General features: G+C 41.7%; 2 protein-coding genes across 7 annotated transcripts in view; both read left to right on the top strand.

Annotated features, from left to right (window-relative positions):
- Positions 1-15,541, top strand: part of NOP14 (NOP14 nucleolar protein) — a 29,053-nt gene extending 13,512 nt beyond the window's left edge. The window contains exons 9-18 of the mRNA XM_053251884.1: positions 1,691-1,821; positions 1,989-2,074; positions 3,660-3,795; positions 7,466-7,567; positions 8,389-8,542; positions 9,918-10,077; positions 11,899-12,046; positions 12,898-13,016; positions 13,869-14,024; positions 15,189-15,541. Of these exons, the coding sequence (XP_053107859.1) occupies positions 1,691-1,821; positions 1,989-2,074; positions 3,660-3,795; positions 7,466-7,567; positions 8,389-8,542; positions 9,918-10,077; positions 11,899-12,046; positions 12,898-13,016; positions 13,869-14,024; positions 15,189-15,282 (1,286 nt within the window). The 3' untranslated portion in view covers positions 15,283-15,541. The remainder of the gene's footprint in view (positions 1-1,690; positions 1,822-1,988; positions 2,075-3,659; positions 3,796-7,465; positions 7,568-8,388; positions 8,543-9,917; positions 10,078-11,898; positions 12,047-12,897; positions 13,017-13,868; positions 14,025-15,188) is intronic.
- A 3,772-nt stretch (positions 15,542-19,313) lies between these two features.
- The window catches only part of MFSD10 (major facilitator superfamily domain containing 10), a 44,789-nt gene continuing 43,563 nt past the window's right edge, over positions 19,314-20,539 (top strand). The window contains exon 1 of one of the 6 annotated variants that reach the window (XR_008307758.1): positions 19,314-19,744. The gene's annotated coding sequence lies outside the window, so the exon portion shown is untranslated. The other 5 variants (XM_053251907.1, XM_053251906.1, XM_053251904.1 and 2 more) reach the window with 5 other exon arrangements.

Below are 20,539 nucleotides of genomic sequence, written 5' to 3'. Positions count from 1 at the left end.
CGAACCGGTCCGGAGGCCTCTTACATGGCCCCGGACCGGTTCTGTGCATACTCCTAGCATATGTGTGTCTGTACATGCACACAAACTATCTCTCTCTCGAAAGGGCAGAGGCCTTGCAATTGTAGCTGCTGCCACTGCCACCAAGCCAGTTGCCTTGGAAATGTGTCTACCCTATTTGAATGAGCTAGCAACAATAAGTACTGGACTGATCAGCTGACCTCATCCCCCCCAACCCAAACAAGTCCTCCCTTGAGGTGACTAGTGAGGGAGAGTTGCAATTCTTGCTTCAGTTGTGGAGGCTGGTTTTTATGAGTAATGGGGAGCTGTTTTTACAGACATTGTTGTAATTGTTAATATTGTTCAATTATGTCCCTTTCAATAAACTTTGAATAAGAGAAGGGACATCTTGGCTCTATGTAAAAGTTTTCATTTTGACTGTGTATCAAGAACTCCTCAAGTATTGTAAAATTTTGAGACTTAAAACTAAAATAATGTAGCCTTGCTTAACTTGCATTATGTTAAATACAAATGGCAGAAGAGTTAGGTACTGGGTGATAGCCAAACCTTTGCAGCAACACACTATCAGCAGTGTGCCACTGCCAAAGATTTGGATGTCGCTTATTATATTGTTCTTCCTTTAGAAAAATGGTAAACTACTTCCATCTGGGATCACCCATCCAAGCACTGATCATTGTTTCTACACCCACTTAGCTTTAATAATGCCAATGTAGTATCAGATGCTCACAAATATGCATAGGGGTAATGTGTAATTAGAGATCAGAATAAAACACTTGGGCTGTATGTGTTCCTCTGCAACCAATATAAGGTAGTCCTATTCCTTCTACTGTCATTTTATGGGCTTGTTTTGATATCTGTAGCAGCCAACCCATTGCCCAAGAAAAAGTCTATTAAGAAACCTAATTGGTTTCATTTGGCCTTGCTTCATCTTTGGCTTTAGGTGTCAAGTAAAAACAGTACTTTTTTCAAAGGGTTTTGTGGGGATAATTGAGCTGAGTGTTGCTATTGATACATTACATTGGCTTTGCTGGTTCTTGTTGACCATTTTTTTATCATCTTGTATTTTGAGATACAGTGCTATATTTTTATTATGTATAGTAGCTCTGTTGTGAGCTGCCTTGTACATGGGTATGGACTGAAAGTTGGGATACAAATATCTTAAATGTCCAAATAACAGTGCCTAGAACGGTAGCTGGTGTTATAAATAAATATGCATTCCAACAATGGGCTATAATGTAACCAACTCGCATTATGCCCTGTGAAATGGAAAATATGTTACTGATGGGAAGTGAGTTAGTTGTATGGCTAGGCAATATCTTGTGCATTCAAAAGCAACATTCCATCCACTATACCCAACTGATCCTGATCAGTTTGGTATAGCTGTCAAAATTGTCATGGCACGAAACAGTTACAGCAATTCATTGTGAATATAAATATTCTCACATAGGAGATTAATCTTGTTGATGATGTGGATTCCCACTCTATTGGATACTGTCTTAAAGTGGTGGCAGCAGTGGTGAAAAATGGAGGGTTGGGTTTTCTCTTTCCCTCTGATAGTGATTGCTATTCTGTAGCAATTTGAAGAAGACTACTTAGTCTTCTATTTGGAATTGTAGTGCTTCTGAAGTAACTTCTTTATAAGACTTGTATGTATGTCTCATTTTCACAATAGCTCCAGAATCTTATGAACAACTTAAAGCTTTATTGTTGGAAAGAACAATAGAAGAGCAGCTGCTGGTGATAGAGAGGATTCAGAAGTCAAATCATGCAAGCCTTGCTGTGGGAAACAAAGCAAAACTAGAAGTATGTTCTTTGTAATCAAATATAGTTTTCAAAGAGCTGTCTGGAACAAATGTCTGCTGTTAATTAAAGGGAACAAAGTGTAATTTGCATGTAAGGGCTTATTTACTAACTGGAGAGGGGGAGAGAGAGTGCAATTGTATTTAAAATGGTCAAATTGTGTCCCACAGAAACTGTTTGGATTCATACTAGAATATGTTGGTGAACTGGCAACTAAGGAGCCACCAGAACTAAAAACAATTGACAAGTTGATCCCGTAAGTATAGTAGGTCAATAATACCCAAATGTCATATTCCAAGATTTAAAAAACCAGTTTAAGAGAAGTGCAAGAACGTTTGAAAACTTATTTGTGCATTAAAAAGTATGGAAGTGCCAGCTTTAACTTCTATGCCACAAAACCCCTGCTAACTTGGCAAAGAGGCACCTTTTAACATGATTCTCTTTATTTAGCAGCAGGAGAGTAATTGGCCCTGTCCACCCCCAGCACAGTACCTCCAGTGAGTGTTGCTGGTGTCTGTCTTATGTTTCTTTTTAGACTGTGAGCCCTCTGGGGACAGAGATTCTTCTTATTTATTTATTTCTCTGTGTAAATCACCCTGAGCAATTTTTGGAAGGGTGGTATGGAAATCAAATGAATGCATGCATACATACATACATACATATGCAAGCAAGCAGTTAACGAATTCTAGCCTCCATGCTCCTCCACTTTCTCTTTATTTTATTTTTTTAAGCCCCAAGCCTCTTTCTGAACAGCTTGGAGAAACCCATGCTCAAGACACTCTGGGGATAGAGGTCACTGCACATTCGCCCTCTGCTGCCTTCATTTGGGTTAGAGAGAGTTAAGAAATGTGAGGGGTAATGGGCTGTATATGTGGTGGCTGAGCAAGACTGAGCAATATTAGTAAGTAGCAAGACTGGGCAGATGGATATTGGGGTGGATATGTCTAACATAATCAGAAAACAAACTAGTTGGCAAGAAGAGGGGGGAAACATTTGTATATAAACATGTAAAGAATTGGCCTTCTCAACTTTTTCTCTGTTTAAAATGAATGAATTCAATCTTTATATAAAGCAACACCTGCTTCCCCATGATTAAGTACTGATTTGATTAGGTAGTGTTAAGTACATTTACCTTTCAACTAGAAGGATGAGCTTGCTTGTTCCTGCTTAGTTTAGCTTTTTGTTTGAGACTGCCAATCTAACTTTGGACTCCAAGTTTATTGTTTAGAAAACAGATGATGCCAGTAACATTTCAGTTTGCCAAACAGACTTGTGCTCCATAATGTGCCCTTAGTTGAATAATTTAAGATTGGAGGTTTTAAACACCAAGATTTTAGCAATACACCATGAATTTTTACTAGACCAGCAAAAATACCCCATCAACAAACAATATTCTTTAACTTCTGACAGTATCTAAGCTGTCAAAAGGATAAATGGAAGGTATGTTTAGACACAAAAATGCTTAAGGTTTTAATGTAAACCGCTCTGAGCCTTTTGGAAGGGTGGTATAAAAGTTTTAATAATAATAATAATAATAATAATAAATGGTCCTTGGGAAGGACTCGATGTCTGGATAAAACAAACCAGTCAATAACACCTGTCTGACTGTGTAAACAAGAAATAATAACAATTAAATAATCTGCTATAGGCCCCTATCCATTATTCTCATTTTACCTGAGCAGAGCTCTAATCAAACAATAATGACCTTGTTCAGATTTGTCACCTAGTCTGTATTTGTATTCAGGTGATCTTGGGTCCGGTAGCATTGCTTAGCCTTTTAAAATATTATATGTTTTAATGCAACTGCTGCAATGTAACACTGACTTGAGCTTCTTCTTCAGGACCTTATATGATCTTTGCCAGATGTTTTCTGAAGCTGCAAGTCGTCATGTTAAACATGTCCTTCAAGATGCTACTCATGACATGGAGGAAGTTCTAGAAGTGAAAGGTCATGCGGCGTTTCCAGGATTAGACATGGTATGTGACAAATTTTGTCCAAAATGGATTGCTGCTTTGGCTATGAATGAGATGCTACAGAGGCATTAAAACCTGTTGCTGCTGGGTGAGGACATCTCACATGAGTTATCTTCCCTGCATGCTCGAGAGGGCAGGACAAATGATCTAGGCAAAGCCTTTGAAAGGTGGGAGAGGATAGCCCCTCCCAGGTCAGTTTGTCCTGCTTTGCTCTAGAGAAGATCATTTTTCTCTGAGCCAGCTTCTAGGCCCTCTGTTAGGCCTTCTAGGCCTTCTGTTGTGTCTTCCAATTCTCCTCTTCCTATTTTCCTTCTCACTTTACCAACCTTTTGGCCCTTATTTCTCCCCCCCCCCCAAAAAAAGAATCTTTGTATTTCCTCTTTGTTTGTGTTCTCCCCTCACTGTTCTCTACCTCACCTGCCTGTTCTTCATGGAACCGAAGAGAACCAGAATCATCCACGTGCTGATGCCCAAGGCAAGAAGCAAGCACAGCACCATGGGAAACAGCTCATCCATGCCACACAAGTACACACTGCAGCTTCGGGACTGCCATGATCCATGCAGTCTGCATCGGATCCCGGGGGGGGGGGCAGGGCCCATCCACAGTATCCAATGGCCACAGACGACTGGGCAGCCTCAGTAATGTGCACCAACAAGTGCTTTCGGCCCTTGTTCCCTCCAGAGCCCGACATAGTACTCCTGGAGCAAGACATTCCCTACATTCTGACAGGCCTCAACACCCTCCTGAGGGAAGAGAATTCGCCCGCTGGTTCGAATGGACACAAAGACCAACAGCCATTGCTTGCCTGCTCCTTCCTCCTCTGAGATGCCCCCTCCTCTGTCCAGCATCAACTGTCCACTGCCAACTCAGCCTACGGGACCCAGAGATCCAGCGCAACTGCCCATGTTGCCGCTCCTGCTGTGACTCCTGGGGACACTGAAACTCCGAAGACTCCTCCCTCAGTTACCCGGCTCCATCTGAGGACCGAGGCACCAGTGCACTTCTAGGCCCAGCTCTTCCTGCACCTTGGGGTTTGCTAAGTCCACAGCTAGCTGGGCCTGTGATCCCCCACACCCCTGCCTTACCCAGGGGGCCCCTTCTACCTCTCTTCAATCTGGCAGCTCCCTCCCTCCCTGATGACATGCCCATCGCCTGGCAGGCTTGGTTTGTGGAGGCTATACATTCCTCCCTAGAGCAACTCCAAACTAAACAGCCTGACAAAAAGAAACACAAGTGCAGTGAGAAGTCTAAGTCTCCTTCCTCCTCCTCTTCCTCAGAGAGTCCCCCTAAAAAACCGAAGTCCCATAGGCGAAGAAAGGCCAGCAAACAAAAGAAAGTAAAAAGGTCTAAGAGGCATGCTAAGTGCAAACACAAGGAGGGCCAACAATCATTCTTTGGACATCTCAGATTATGATTCCCCAGACCCTCACCCTGGAGAGCCAGTTGTCCCTGTGGAGCCCCCAGCACCCCTTTGCCCTCAAGATGTCCCTGGTGGTGCTCCCCCCATGTTAAGCATGGCTACACCTCCAAGGTCCTTGACACTGTCCTCGCCTCCAGGCGAGCCTCTACCAACCGCATTAACCAGACTACCTGAAGGGTCTTCCTTCGCTGGTGCTGATAACACAGCATGGCACTGGAAAACTGTGGGATTTCTCAACTCTCCAGTTCCTGCAGGACAGCCTTGACAAGGGGCTAAAGGCGAATATCATCAGATGACATGCAGCCGCACTAGCATCTCTCCTACCCACCTTCACGGATAGGAGCATCCAGTCTCATCCACACCTATGATTTTTTCTTTGAGGTGCCACACTGTTCTCTCCTCCAGTGGTCCACAGATTCCCCTCCTGGGAACTCCACAAAGTCCTGCAAGTGCTCCACACACCCCTCCCCCGTTTGAACCCATAAAATCTATCCACTTGCAGGTACTCTCTTTCAAGCTCCTCTTCCTGGTCACCATCACATTTGCCAGAAGAATCTCAGAGCTTCGGGCACTTTCCTAGAGTTCCCAGTTCTGCAAGTTTTCCCATGACTCCATTCGCCTAATTCCCGACCAGTCGTTCCTTCAAAAAGTCTCATTAGTATTCCACAGGTCGCAAGATGTGGTCCTTCCCCCCCCTTCTGCCCCTGGCCAACCACTCCCAGGGAAAGACAGTGGCATAAACTCAATGTACGTCACTGCATAAAGATGTATATCTCCAGGGACGCTGCCTTCCACCCCACGGAGTCTCTCTTCGTTTCATTTCTCCCAGTCACCATGGGTCAACTAGTGTCATGTGCAACCTTAGCCCGCTGGATCAAGGCATGCATCGCCCTAGCATATGAGGTTCAGCATCTTTTGCCTCCTTTGCGCGTCACGGCCCACTCCACTTGTTCTGCAGCCACATCATCATACTTTTCCACCAGTGCTCCCTTGAATGAAATCTGAATGGCTGCCACTTGGTCATCCCCTTCCACCTTCATGAGGCACTACAAGTTAGACCTCTACAACTCTTCCCAGGCCGCCTTCAGCAGGCAAGTCCTACAACAGGTCCTTCCGTACCAGGTGCCAGGGATGCTCCCGCCTTGAGTCTCCAGCTGTGGCATGTCCCACATGAGATGTCCTCACCCAGCAGCCAAGAAAGGAGCATTCATCACTCACCATTAAGACTTCTTCTGGCTACTGGTGTTGAGGACATCTTGACCCACCCTCAGGTATCCACAGCTACTAGTCAGTGTTCGTTTGTTTGTTTGTTTGTTTTTCCTTTTCAGCCTCTGGTGTTTTTTTTCATGTTGTCTTGGGGGCCTGTCTGTGCTTTTTTCTACCTTCTAGAAGCTCAGCTTGACCAAACAGAACTGGGAGGAGCTATCCTTTCCCGTCTTTTAGAGGCTTTGCCTAGATCATTTGTCCTGTCCTCTGGAGCATGCAGGGAGGATAACCCACATGAGATGACCTTGACACCAGCAGCCAGAAGAAGCCTTCACAGTGAGCGACCAATGCTCCTTTCCCCCCACAAATAGTTTAGTAATTCAAAATATAGTATGTTGCTGCTAGAAATGAAATTGTGTTTTAACCTAACCTAGATGAATAAAAGTTGAAGTCCATTACCATATTAACCCCATCTTCATGGCTTTTATATCCTACTGTAGCTCACTCTACCATTACTGTGTCTGGTTGATGTGATGTTTCCCATTAGTATTACTGATGGTGCTCATTTCTCTCTCTTTGAATACAAGAGCTCATTTATACATTTTAAAATGACACCCCCACCCAGTGTTGTTTGAGTTCATTAGTTAATAACATACCTGCCTTATGTGTAACATATTACGCATGCCTGTGGTACAACCCCCATAATATTTTGACTTAACACAGCTTATACACTAATCGGTCCCAGTATCTTTGATGGACATAATTCAATTCTCATGGCACAGCAGGAGTTACTGTGTCGTTGGATTCTGTACCATTCTGGTCTGGGAACTGCAGGGAGCAGGCATGGAAAGTTGTTGAGCTTATTCAGCACTTTTGTTCCATTTAGTTGCATTACTGGAGTAGCATGGCGCCAGACTACAGGGAGCTGCTCTCTTCTTGCAAGGATAATGCTGCATTGGGTCTAAGCAACTTACTAGCTGCTTTAGTAGAAGCGTATTAAGGTAGTTACTACTCATGTTATTGACAGTGAATCTTTGTTCTTTCAGCTTGTATATTTGAAAATAATTGCAGTACTTTTCCCAACTTCTGATTTCTGGCATCCAGTGGTAACACCATCATTGACGTATATGAGCCAGCTGCTTACAAAGGCATGTTAATATTTTTCCTGTCACGGAATGTTGCACTTTACAACTTTTCTGTCATAATCTAAGGTGAAATGTATTAAGCCAAATGCACCTACTGTAAGGCCCTGCCTCATTAGATTTATTGATTCTATGTGAATTTGTTCTGCACAAACCCATTACTTCTGTTGTACAAGACAGTCTCTCACGTCCAACATTTTCTATAGGAACTTTTCCTTTATAAAAGTGATCATTGACCTATTGCAACAAGAACTCAGAATATTCATTTAAGAAATTTATTTAATGCCAATTGACAGCTAAATTTTGTGCAGCTGCCTGTTTGAGCTTATGAGCTATAAATAGGAAAGATTTTTAAGGGTTGATAATTGGTTTATAATAGTACATATTAGACTTATGTGGATTAATGTATGTACTGCCTTGGGGTCGTTTTAATGAAAGGTGGTATATAAATTTAACAATAAATAAATAAATAAATCTGAGATGTTATCAACAATATTGATATGGATTTTTCTCTTCCTTTCTTTTTCGTTAATTAGACTGTATTGGTGGTGGTTGTGATTACTGGTCATAGACCGAAATAAACTGCATTCATTCATTCATTTAATGTCAATAAGTTTTGCATCTTGTAATATTTTTTCAATGGATTCCAAAATATTTTTATTTTTAATTCAGATAAGGCGTAATATTTTAAGTGTATTTGAGGAAAAAATGTGCTAAAGCAACTGTCTCCTTTACACTTACTGAAAACCAGCTAATTATTTACATCTGCTTATTTTAATTTAAAATTGACTTTGTATTTCTTCATGTGGATTTTTTTTTTTTTTTAGTGCCCAGTAACAACATTACAAGACGTTGTTAAAGGACTGTTTGTTTGTTGTCTGTTCCTGGAATATGTGTCCTTGTCTCAAAGATTCATCCCAGAACTTGTAAATTTTCTCCTGGGAATTCTTCACATGGCTGTACCCAAGAGAGGAGTCCAAGGTAGAGTTATTAGGGTGGTTGTTCATAAAGGTACATTTGCTTTTGTATCAGAGTGTGTGAGAGAGTGATACTGACACACAACCCTCTTTCTGCTCCCCACCCTGACTTTTTATTTGGATGGCCAAATCAACATATATGGCTTTCTTTCTCTTTGCAGACTATGTGCCAGAGACAAGTACAATCTGCATAAAGATGCTTCGTGCCACTGATTTGCATCTTACACAATAACTTTCTCCCTAACACCACTATTCTGTTAAATTAATGTATTTGAATTAATTTAGTTGTGTTGACCATTGAATTAATGGTCTTAAACTCAATAGCTTCAGCATAATTGGGCTGGAGAGCAGACTAAAGTATAAGTTCTGGCATGTAGTGGTTGTATTGAAGGATCGAAATTGCTGCTTCATGATAGTGAAGTTATCACATACAGCTTCACAGCACAGTTTTTCCATAGGATTTAATCTTTTAAAAGCCTAATGGTATCTCTTGGTACACAGGATATTTGGGCTAATTTCATTTTGGGTAATTTTATTCTCCCAACTTAATGCATTCCAATCATTTCCCCTCTGTTGTTACCATTGCTCTGCTTCAGTGATTCATATTTTTCAATACAAATGATAGAGCTAAAAAAAGTATGCAAATGTGTTTAGGTTGCACAGTTCAGTATAGTTACAGAATCCGAGTTTTCTGGCTGTGTTACTTGTGTCTTGTGTTCTTGGCACAAGTTACATGCTTTCATAATTAAGAAGGAGGCATGTTTACACTGGACCAGTTGTTCAGATATGCCGAACCACAGTTAAAGCTGTTTTAATGTAAACTGTCCTGAGCCTTTCTGGAAGGGCGGTATAAAAAATGAATGAATGAATGAATAAAGCCTGATTTCATGGGACTTCCCCAAATCTCAGGATCCCATGCTTTGACTCTGTGCTTTCCCCCTCCTCTGCCCCTGCAAGCCTCCCAGGAATTTTACTTCTGATTTAGGTCATAACAAGTGAACTGAATGATCTTGGTGTATTCTGATCAACTTGCTTCAAATAAAGCTAGATATGTAACCCACTTAAAACCTTGCGTTCATATCTAGGTTTATTTGAAACAAGCTGGTTAGAATAAACCAAGATAAGATGACATGACTGATCTTAGTTTTTCTGACTTAAATTGGAAGTAGAATTCCTGGGGTGCTTGCACAGTCAGGAGGGAGCATGTGCTCCCAAGTCTTGGGGATGTTGTGCAGAACCAGGCGTTAACTGTGGTTCCATGTGACATAAGAACCGACCCACTGTATATCCTTTGAAATTTCTTTCTCTTCCCATATCTTAATATATACAATGATAATTTTAATTAATATTAATTATTTGCATACATTCTTCTCTTCCAGGCTATACTCTGGTGCATCCTTTTAAGTCACTAGGAAAAAATTCAGACTTACTTGTGGTTTGTGAAAAGGTGGATGCAGAGAGCTGGCAAAAGCAAAATCTTCCACTCCATATTATAACTAGATCAAAAGAAAATGAGAGGACAGAAATGAATCATATTAGGTATGAGAGCAAGCTAAAATAGTATAAGAAATTAATCTCAGTTGCAGTGTTCTGGGAGTTGGGTTAAGTGATTTGGATATGTTTAAAACTTCAGTTTATAAATTGAATGAAATACTGTATATATATTTTGAGCAGTCAAATATGTGGTGGTGTTACATGATTTCAAGAAGGAAGGCAGTTATAATAATCCCATAGGCTTAACTGGCTCTTGATGGTGGTGTTCAGTCCGAAAGGATCCCTGTAGTGTATGTAGGGTATAAATGTTTTGAATAATCAGGCCCTTGTGAACAGTCCTTTACATTTGAAAGTCCTAGTTTGCTAAATCTAGAGTTGCTTAAAATAATGGAAGTATATATTTTGGATTTGTCCCATAGCAAGAGTATACCATACACATATGATGGTCCAGATACCACTGCAGGAACATCCAGTGTAAATGAGTTGTCTCTTGTGCTGACTTGGTGGCAGCTGAACAGTCATGCTCTGTTCATACTTTCCTACCTTAACCTGTAGAGCATGGGATAGTGGTGAACGTGCCCCAGAAGTACTGAATATTAGTTATATGATTCCCCTGTCCTGTCAAGCAAATCTGCAGAAGATCTTTTGCAGAAGATTGCCCATATTTTGCATTGATTAGAGAACTGGCTATTTTCATTCTTAGATGCAGCCTTATAATTTAGCAAACGTGATGAGTAAAAATTGCCTCTAGATGCATCCCTGCTGTGCAGAGATCAAGCAGCTTTGCAACCACCACAGCACTGTCCTGGTTGCTCACAGCAGCTCTAGTCATAATGCTTCGGGGGCAGAATTTTTATGGGGTAGTCCATTTCTTTGTCAGTAAGAGTATACCCAAAAGGTAAGGATTCAGATGGACCAACTGCGGAATTTCTTCCTTACCTTAATACCTGACAAGAAAACAGCCACCACACATGTATACTCTCCCACTCTTTTGGCTCCCTGTTGACCACTTCCTTCCTCCAGTGATGAAGATAGAGGAGATATAAGTTTCTGTAGTGAAGAGCAGGGAATTTCTCCATACTACTTGGTGGAGTGAAATAAGAGAGAGCAAATAGACCCAAAACATCCTTCAATTTGTTCATGTGTTGGATACCTAAGCAGGACTCGTTGTCATGAAGTTCACTGAGTGATCTTGGGCCAGTCACTACTACCTCTTAGTTTAAGCTCACAGGATGGTTGTGAAGATAATAAAGATGGGGTAGGATGCATACCTTGGGCTTCCTTGGCTGAAAAGGAGAATTAAAAATGTAATATGATGACTGTTGTCTAAACAGTTGAGAGCTCTGAATGCTTCATGGACCTCTGGTCCAGTTGGTTGGAGAAACTCTTCCCTTCTCAAGGGAAAGAAGGAGAAATTTTCAAGGGGAAAAAGGAGCCAGCGTGGTGTAGTGGTTAGAGTGCTGGACTAGGACCGGGGAGACCTGAGTTCAAATCCCATTCAGCCATGATACAAGCTGGGTGACTCTGGGCCAGTCACTTCTCTCTCAGCCTAACCTACTTCACAGGGTTGTTGTGAGGAGAAACTTCAGTATGTAGTACACCGCTCTGGGCTCCTTGGAGGAAGAGCGGGATATAAATAAACTGGTGCCTTGGTAGGAACTAAGCCCCCAACACTGTGCACTATTAAGTTATTGTTCACCTTGAACATTCTCCCTGCAATTGTACTGTCTATGGTTTACCCAAAAAAGTTTTAATGGGCAAGTGTGAATGCTGCATATGTGTTAAATCTACAGAAAATGCAATGATGTCTCAACATACTGTTTTGTAATGAAGACTTTGATGTGAGTGTCAGCAATTGTTTTCCAGGTTATCATGCCTAGCTGTGTGCTTAGATCTTGTTAAGAAATGTGCAGTTTTTTATGGACCACTTCCATCCTTCTGTGAAATAATGCAGCCCATCCATATACTTCTTAGTAAACACATGCCAGTGAACGAGTATCCTATACAACTGCAGGTAATGACTTTCTTCCACCTTATTATGGATGCAGTCTGAGGGCGAAATTACATGTGGCAATGAATACATTATTTAGATATGGGCTTGTAACCAGAAGGGCTTCTTTTCTACTAAATGCTGCTCACCACCTCCTTCTGGTCCAGCTCAGCCTTTGTGACTGACTCCAGTGCCCCTCCTTGGCCATCCTGCTGCCCACTCCAACTCCAGACCAGTTATGAACAAATTAAATAGCATTGTCTCCAATTACTAATCCATAAATGGACCTGTCCTCTCCCATGACTGCTAATATTATTCAGGAATCTTTGATGGAGAGACTTTGCCAAAAGCTTTTTGGAAGTCCAGGTATATAATATCTACAGGCTTGCTGACAGTCTCAAAGTACTCAAAAGGTTGGAGAGGAGAACGTAAAAGAACAAGGCTTGTTGAGGACGAATCGGCAAGACTTCTCAAAGGAAGAATCCTTTGAGAAGCCTTGCTAATTCTTTCTCAATAAGCTTTGTTCTTCTTTTAGGCTTAATAATTCTATCTTTGAAGCTTTCAGCCAATTTTCCTGGAACAGACTTTAGGTTCCTTGGCTTGTAATTTCTGGGCTTCTCCCTGGAAACCTTTCTAGAAATCAGCATTGCATTAGCTACTTGCTACTAGTTTTAGTGACAAGTTGATGCCTTAAAGCACTGCAGTCTAGATATAATTGTGCCCACATTTCATTGAATATTTAATTGTATATATCAACTAGATTCTTATCTTTAATTGGTTTGTGTTCTCATACCTTTTTAAGCTGATTCTGTTGCATTTTATTTAATTGGGGTGTGTTCTCATACCTTTTAAAGCTGATTCTGGTGCATTTTCAGGAGCTGCATGGCAGTGTTCTGAAACAGCTGGAGATACAAGGCCAACATTATCATCCACTGGTGTGTGAAAAGAAAAAAGTGGTACCATTGAAACTGTTCACACCTAAAATAGTGAAAGTGTGAGTATCTTAACACCACTAGAAATAAAGCCGGAGCTCACAGACAAAATGTACACATACAGTTTTGTGCCTGATCTCCCAATACAAATAAACTGCACGTGTTGCAAATGAAATACTTTGTCAGTTTAAAAACAGCAGTTGAATTGATGGTCCTTTTTTATGTGGACATTGCTGACAGCTGACTGCACTTGTTGAGTTGAATATGGGTGGGAAAGCGGAAATGGTTCAAAAAATACAATTAAGGCCTGATTCCGACACTATGTTTTCAGTATGGTTACATCACGTTTTGCACTGAGGACACGACATAGGCTAGTGACAATTACTTGCCGTAATTGCAACTTTGCAGCATGGGCAACACATAAAAACTAATTGCTTTGCTAGCAGAATAGAATTAGCATCTTTGTAAATCAGAGAAATGAACTATTTGAGAATTTTCTTACTTGGGAAATAAAAGAAAACAAAATGTAATAACAAAACAGATTTGATGAAATAAAATTGCAAAGCAGTGTGATATTGCTCCTGCTGCTATTGTCAACATCTGTGTAGTACCAGCTTACACTTGTATCTTTATTTTGATATCTTAATTCACTGTCTTTTAAATTAGTTTTTGAAAGGCATTTTCAAGAGCTGCATCATCAGATTTTTGTTAATACACAGAATAAGTTGTATCATGTGACTTTTAAGCAAAATCCTGTAAGTTTGAATCAAATGTCTCTCACTAAAATAATTAGTAATGAGGATTATATCTTGCACATTGAATGCAAATTGTATGTAAGAGGTCAGAAGTCACGATGCAAAAAAGGGTTCCATCACACAGAAGTATGTTTGATATTATTTATTTTCTGATTTCAGTCTCGAATTTGGGAGAAAACAAGAAAGCAATAAGAGAGAGCAGGAACGAAAGCGCTTGATTTATAAACACAAACGGGAATTTAAAGGAGCTGTTCGTGAGATCCGGAAAGATAACCAGTTTCTTGCTAGAATACAGCTTGCAGAAACCATGGAAAGGTGATGCATAATGTGTTTCAGTTATGCTTGTGACTATTGGAATTGGCCCATGTTTAATGTTAGTTGTCCTTGGAGAAGTTGGTATGTGTAATAACTTCCCTTACAACAGTTTCAGTTGTTGTGGAAATAAGACTTTTTATTAGACCAAATGGAGAGGGAGAGGAGTTCACCTTTGAAAGGAGGATATTCTGTAGCTGGAAGTTCCTCCTGTCAGACCTTGAAGGCAAGGCTAACTTGTAAACTTTCTCCTCCACTTTTGGAAGCAACCCCCTCCCAGTACTCAGCCTGCCATGGACAAGAGAGAGCAGCGTTCATGGGAGCTCTGCACCTGCTGCAGAGCCCTAGGCCTGTTGGCCCTATCTCCTCATTTTTGCTGCTGATGCCAACATAAGTAGGAGTCACACCAAAAACCTCTAGAGGTTACAACTCCAGCAGAGCCAAACAGAGGGATGACCCCACACAGTGCATTTGGGAGCAGAACAGACTGATTCTTGACTCAACTCCCTGTCACTTAATAGCTGCACTCCCTCCCTGAATCATCTGGAGAAGGAAGCATACAGGGGAATGTGGTGAAGACTAGTTTTGTCCAGGGAACACAGGCAATCAGTCAGACGCAACCCCTGAGGACTCCTCAGGCCCAGATCAATAGGTTGTTAGCATTGAGTACAGTCAGTCTTTTATGGAGCTGCTGGCAGGGATGTACAACAGTGCCCAACATGATCTGACTCAGAATCATCCCTTTTCCCTTCTTTATTGATGGGGATCGCATACACCCAAAGTCCTGTTTCTTGATTAAAAAGGCCACGGTGCAGATTAGCTGTAATGTCAAACCCACCCCACCCCCCAGCTGAAGCCCATATTGGCAGAGGCAAGTGGAAGGTTAGCTCCCCCAGCTTCCTCAATCCAGGAAAATAGTTTTTGGTTGTGAGAAGCCACCTATTATCAGTTCTGAAAGCTTGAGGTGGTTTGAAAACCATGAGTGAGGAAAAGTTTATAGGAAGCAACTGTAATGGTTTGGTTCTTCTAAAGTTCAGACTGGATAGGATATTTGATGTTTCTTAGAACTCAAGCTGCATCAAGAATTAAACTAAAGGAATCTATTGCAGTGTTCCATTAAGCATACTTGAAAATACAAATGTAATCTTTTTATATTCTTGTTTTCAGGGATTCTGAAAGAAAAAGAAAAGTGAAGCAACTCTTCAGGAGTCTTGCTGACCAGGAAGGAGCCTGGAAAGCAATGAAGAGAAAGAAGCTTTAAATAGTTAATATATTGTACAGAAATGCCCCATTTCTTTTATTGGTTTGTTTATATCTTTAGCATAGCCTAGAAAACAGTAATATTTTTATAATGTTGCATAGATCTTACACATTGATACAATCCAAGTAGGAAAGCAGACAAAGAGAGACAAAAAGGTACTTAAGTGAAAAATCATTCTGAATAAAATCTACATTTACATTTGATATACTTTCTTGAAAGAATAGTGTGATGTCTGACATTAAATTACATTATACACTAAGAGTGATCTCATTCTTTCCCACCATTTCCTCTATAATGTGCCACTAGTTGCAAGAATCTCTAACACAACAGGTAGTCAGAAGTATTACAAGCGTTTCCTTCTCTAAATAGAAATTAAATGCATTGCTGCCGGTAGCCAAATAAAGTATTGCATGCAGACACTTCACTTGCTCAGTCTAAATCTAAGCAAATATCAGATTAACTCCTGATATGAATTCTGGAACCAAACATATCAGGAAGTTGTCTTTTTATACTCTCAGAACATAAGAGCTTTGCTGGATCAGGCCAGCCTGTGTAGTCCAGCAGTGGGCAACCAGATGCCTCAGGGAAGCCCACAAAGGGGTGATAAAAGCATACTCCCTCTGCAGGTGTTACTCCCCTACAAGTGGTATTCAGAGATGCATACTACCTCCTTTCCTTAGAGATAGTCTGCAGTTATCAAGACTAGCCCATGGATAGACTTTGTCCTCCCAGGAACCTGTAAGCTCCTTAAAGCCATCTTAGCTAAGCTAGAGGCCATCACCACATCTTGGGATAGCCAGTCAGTCAGTCTTTATTAATACAGCCAATGGCCAGAATTACAAAAATAAAATCATTTAGAATTAACAACTTCATTCCGAATAACACCACAAATATAACAGAATTTAGCAACATTGAGTAAGTTCTCCTCTTTACAATCCTTTAAAATTAAATTTAAATAATCAGTTTCAGTTAATCCTGGAAACAGGATAAGTTGAGGTGAAATGTATTTCTTCCTAATATCACTGTAAAATTGGCAATACAAAAGAACATGAGCCGTCGTCTCAACTTCTCCCGATCCACACGGACAAACACGGCAATGATAAGGAATATTTTGGAATCTCCCCTGCAGCACAGCTGTATTCAAGGCGTTACAACGGGCCAAAGTTAAAGCCCTACGAAATTTAGGTACTGTAAGAAGAGATACATATCTGGCTGGGGAACGGGATAGCAAATTCCACTGATTAATTATGTATTGTGTGACGTGCTTCTTTTTATCTAATCAATTTCATTCAGTTACCTCTAGTTCTAATATTGATGCCAAAGTGGCTTACCCAATGCTCAGCTAACACATAAAATGGCTTTCCCTACAGCAATGCCACAAAAAGATCCCCCAACAAACTTTCCAGTGAGGAAAAGAATAACCACAATATGATAAGAGTATTACTATTATAGAAAATGTATTCAGTATAGATCAGTTAATGAATATGAATGGAACAATGGAATCCATAGTAGAAATGAATACAACACATAGATGATGGAGTCAACAAACTATCAAAATAAAGCATAAGGTGCAAATATGAGTGAAGAAGTCCACATGGTATGGTGACCCAGTGAACCTCTGTTTTGAGATACTTCTTTGTCAAGTGCCAGTGGACACTGGTGTTGTGAATTGACATTTGTCAGCATACTCAAATGTCTTGATAATTGACTGGTTATATTGCCAAATTGAGCAATGTCTCAATCCCAAAGATAAAGAGATATTTGAGATGAGCTAGCTTGCACCTACTTTTATAAGATAATTTTCTAGAAGTAACAAGAGGTAGCCCAACACTGAGTGTTTTTCCACCTCAAATATATCTTTACCTGATCTCAGAACAGTTATGTATTGAGTGCCACATTTCATGATATTGCAGCACATACATAAGCCCTGATTAATGCCACAGCCTGCATCCAAATTGCTCTGACTTTTTTGAATATACTAGTACAATGGCAAGTGGATACCATAACAAGAGATGTAGAAAAGCATCAAATACATGCTTTTTGTATTTGACAAAAACAGATTTGTAGAGTGTGCTACACACATGCAACTCATCTAGGAATGCCTTATGTATACTTATAGAATTATTAATTCACAAGATATTAAATAAAATCCCAAATTCTAGAATTGTTCCTCTTTATGGCCTCTGTGTGGTTCTGTATTGGAACCTGCATACACAGGCTAGCCATGGGAATTTGTGAAGTTGACTAACAAAAGATATTCTCTTCCACCACTCCTCTTAACTGTTCTGCATGCTGTTCCTCACACCTTCCTTCTCAGTTCTGTTTTTATCAAAGAGAGGATTAGGTCTCCTGCCATCTTCAATGCCTGCAGGAGAGGATTCAAAACAGCTAACATGAACAGCAGGCTGGAATTTGATAGAGTGAGCTGCAAAACATCAGTCTTGTTACTAGGCAGTTATATTGGGGAGGGGATACAATGCAGATCTTTTATACCCTCCATTTTGAAATATTGGAGCATCTATATTGTCTCCCTGCCACCACCTGCCCACAAACAAGCGTGTTTGCATACACATACTCTCAGTGGTTGGATACAGGTTGTATCCGATTTTGAAGGATTACTGGCAAGTACATTCCTCTTGTGGATACTGTACTACATGGAATCATATTTTGGTCAATGCACTTCATGTTTTCTAACTGAAGCAACTGAGTAAGAAGGATACTTAAGTTTTTAGATGCCAAAATTACTTCTTTATTGTCGAATTGTGTATGTATTGTGTGTAGGAGCAGGTCCATGCTTTGAAGCATTTTTGGTTTAGAACATTCTAAATTAAAAATCCTAAAATTTATTTTCATCATAAAATCATTAGTGTTTGTCATATTTCAGCTTTGGCATTGAAAATGATCTGAGGAGGGGTATAGTTTGGGCCTATTTCAGTACAATCTGAGGTGTCAGATTCCTATACTTGCTTGCTTGCTTTTCTTTTCTACCCACTTTGAGCATATAATACTTCCCCACCACACACACACCCTTTTGCCAGTATAGGTAATGTCAAGCTTCAAGGGTACTGCAAGAATACGAGAAAGAGAATGAGGTGTTGCTTCACATGACTGTCTATGGGAGAGAAGGAAAGTCAGATATGAATGTTTGTGTGAGTGAGGAGGCAAAGTGGTGCTGTATATACTGGGTTCCCTCCTTTCACTTGGATTAAGGAGAACTGCATATGATTGCGGTGGGAAGAATAATGTTGATAGATTAACATTATGATGATAAAGATGATAATGACAAGGGGGACTCAAAACTGAGTATTTTACTACTTTCATTTCAACTCTACTTTCTGTGGCAATCTGGGTAACACAAAGAGTGTCTCGACAATCTCCCATTTGGGGACTAATCAGACATCGACCCGTTTTACAAAGTTTATAGTACCATATGCCTTTGGCCCATGAGTGTGCAACCTCACACTTGGTGCCATCCTATTAGCCCTCTTCTTACCTCCTTCCTGGCCTCCACATTCAGTCAGAAATTAGAACAGACTTTGATGGCGGGAGCGGGATTGTTTATACACTTGCATGTACAGAACATAGGCAGATAGGGCCTATTTTGATTTTTATGTGCATACAAATCTGCGCGCGCACACACACACACAGTTACATTCAGCATGCATATAGCAGTATTCTTCCTATCTGTATCCTGCATCTCAGGGCAGTGGGTGGGGCTGTACCCAGGTTCACTTTTAAAATAAACACATGTACATGTATGCATGCATGTGTGCAACAATGTCTGAGAAGGCTCATCTGCTGCAGTAGAGCCCTGAACTGGGCTATATTCCCCCCAAACAGCTGCCGGGGAGAACTGTCCTTTCGCCTTAGCTGTCTGTGGTCCTCCAGGGTTGCCCTTTTGACAGGCCTTCGTTCTCATCCCTTCTCGACTATAATGAAATGAGCACCCAGCCATGCGTACTGGAGAGAGATACCTCAGTCCGGCCTGGCAGCATTGCTAAGCTGGTCGGCACAGGCGTCAAACTGCGGGGGCGGCTGCGTGCGCGCGACTTTGCTTCCCGCGTTTTTTCCTAAATTCCTAGAGCAAAGGCGTCGGGGGTGAGGAGGCTGAAAAATCCAAAAGACTGTGGTGCGTCTGCACCTATCCTGCGTCAGACTCAGAGGGAAGAAGAATTGTGGGATGCTCGGCTCGGCCGGTGGGCGGGCGGACGGACATCCTACTCGCTGTCTTGCGAGGTCTTGGACGGCAGCAGCAGGGAGCGGCCCCAGCCCGGAACAGGAAGCGATACAGTAATTGCTGCTCCAGTCCAGACAGGCTTGCGAGTGCTATGCGTGGCTGGGAAGAAGGAGAATCACCCGGCTCTTTTTTCAGGCGGCGGCAGCAGCCGACGAGGAAGAACGGGCGAGTGGCAGAGGAGAGCCTGTTCGCCTGAGCCCATCTCTGCATTCTGCACAGCCGCAGGTGGGCTTGTAGTAGGCAGCGAAGAGGGCTCTGATCGTGATAGATGCTGCCGCTGCTGCCTTCGATGCATGTAGGGACTCCTCCGGTCTGCTTGTCTCCTCCTCCCCGGGCTCTTGACGCCTCTCTCAGGCTCTTCCGTTCCTCAGTCTAGAGGGAGTTTAGGAAGCGGGACACAGAGCAAAGCGATTGATGCGTTGTCTTTGCCGTCGGGCAACAAACCGGGACCTGTCGTCGGACTTCGTTCGGCTTGCTTTCGCTGCTTGCTTGCTTGCTTGCTTCTCCCTCATCACGGCGGAAAAGCGAGGAAAGAGCACCCTGGAGAGGGCCTCTCCGTCCTTTAAGATGCCTGAAAAGGCGCGCGGGGGAGTGTAGGGAGATGGAGTTCGAAGCAGTGGGGTGGGGGGACAGGGATAAGCCGGGAAGGTCTCAGTCCTGCCCCACATCTTATTCTTGGAGCTGTACTGGTGGCGCACCGGGCTGATTTCCCCTCCCCATCCCCGATGAGACTCCTGCTTTTCCAGTCCACCGACAAATACAAAATACAAAATTTCTCTTTGTAATTGGAATTATATTATCCTGCCTATGTTTTCACAGCTTTCTAAGGCCGCTTACCAGAAGTTAATTGACATAAATTTGAGCATTGTAGATGCAATCAATCAAAAACAGAAACAAAGACTATAAACCGACAGCCAGTGACTCAGAGCAGCTGCTGTAGTTTGGGCATGGCATCACTTGAAATGTGAGCTGAGCACACAGAAAGGAAGGAATTTGCAGTTGGGAGGGAAATGGTTTGTG

The sequence above is a fragment of the Hemicordylus capensis genome, chromosome 5, assembly GCF_027244095.1.
Source record: "Hemicordylus capensis ecotype Gifberg chromosome 5, rHemCap1.1.pri, whole genome shotgun sequence".
Classification (NCBI taxonomy): domain Eukaryota; kingdom Metazoa; phylum Chordata; class Lepidosauria; order Squamata; family Cordylidae; genus Hemicordylus; species Hemicordylus capensis.
The sequence above is the reverse complement of the archived record's forward strand: the minus strand, read 5'-3'. Positions and strand labels throughout refer to the sequence as shown.